This window comes from Eimeria mitis, genomic scaffold, assembly GCF_000499745.2.
Source record: "Eimeria mitis Houghton genomic scaffold, Emh_scaff1207, whole genome shotgun sequence".
Taxonomy (NCBI): Eukaryota; Apicomplexa; class Conoidasida; order Eucoccidiorida; family Eimeriidae; genus Eimeria; species Eimeria mitis.
In genome coordinates, this window is record NW_013568206.1 from 10063 (window position 1) to 10361 (window position 299).

Below are 299 nucleotides of genomic sequence, written 5' to 3' on the forward strand. Positions count from 1 at the left end.
GGAAGACAAAGTGCTTACTTCTCTGATTATCAGGATATGGAAGCACCACAGACAGCTCAACGCGCAGCTCAGCAACTAGCTGCTGCTGCTGCTGCTGCTGCTGCTGCTGCTGCTGCTGCAGGGCAAATGGGGTGGCGCGGATCCTATAGGATTTGTATGGAGAAGCTGCGAGGGTGTAAGGATGCAGAAGAGTCAGCAACCCCCCCTGCAGCAGCAGCAGCAGCAACAGCAGCAGCAGCAGCAGCAGCAGCAATAGCAGCAGCAGCAGCAGCAGCAGCAACGAAAGGAGATTCTGACAG

At 56.2% G+C, this 299-nt stretch overlaps 1 protein-coding gene across 1 annotated transcript in view; it reads right to left on the minus strand.

The window, feature by feature from the left end:
• Window positions 1-299, minus strand: part of EMH_0031870 (Gpi16 subunit, GPI transamidase domain-containing protein, putative) — a gene marked incomplete at both ends in the record, with an annotated part of 4893 nt that overhangs the window by 3274 nt on the left and 1320 nt on the right. Inside the window, one exon of the mRNA XM_013494574.1 lies at window positions 19-205. Within this exon, the coding sequence (XP_013350028.1) occupies window positions 19-205 (187 nt within the window). The remainder of the gene's footprint in view (window positions 1-18; window positions 206-299) is intronic.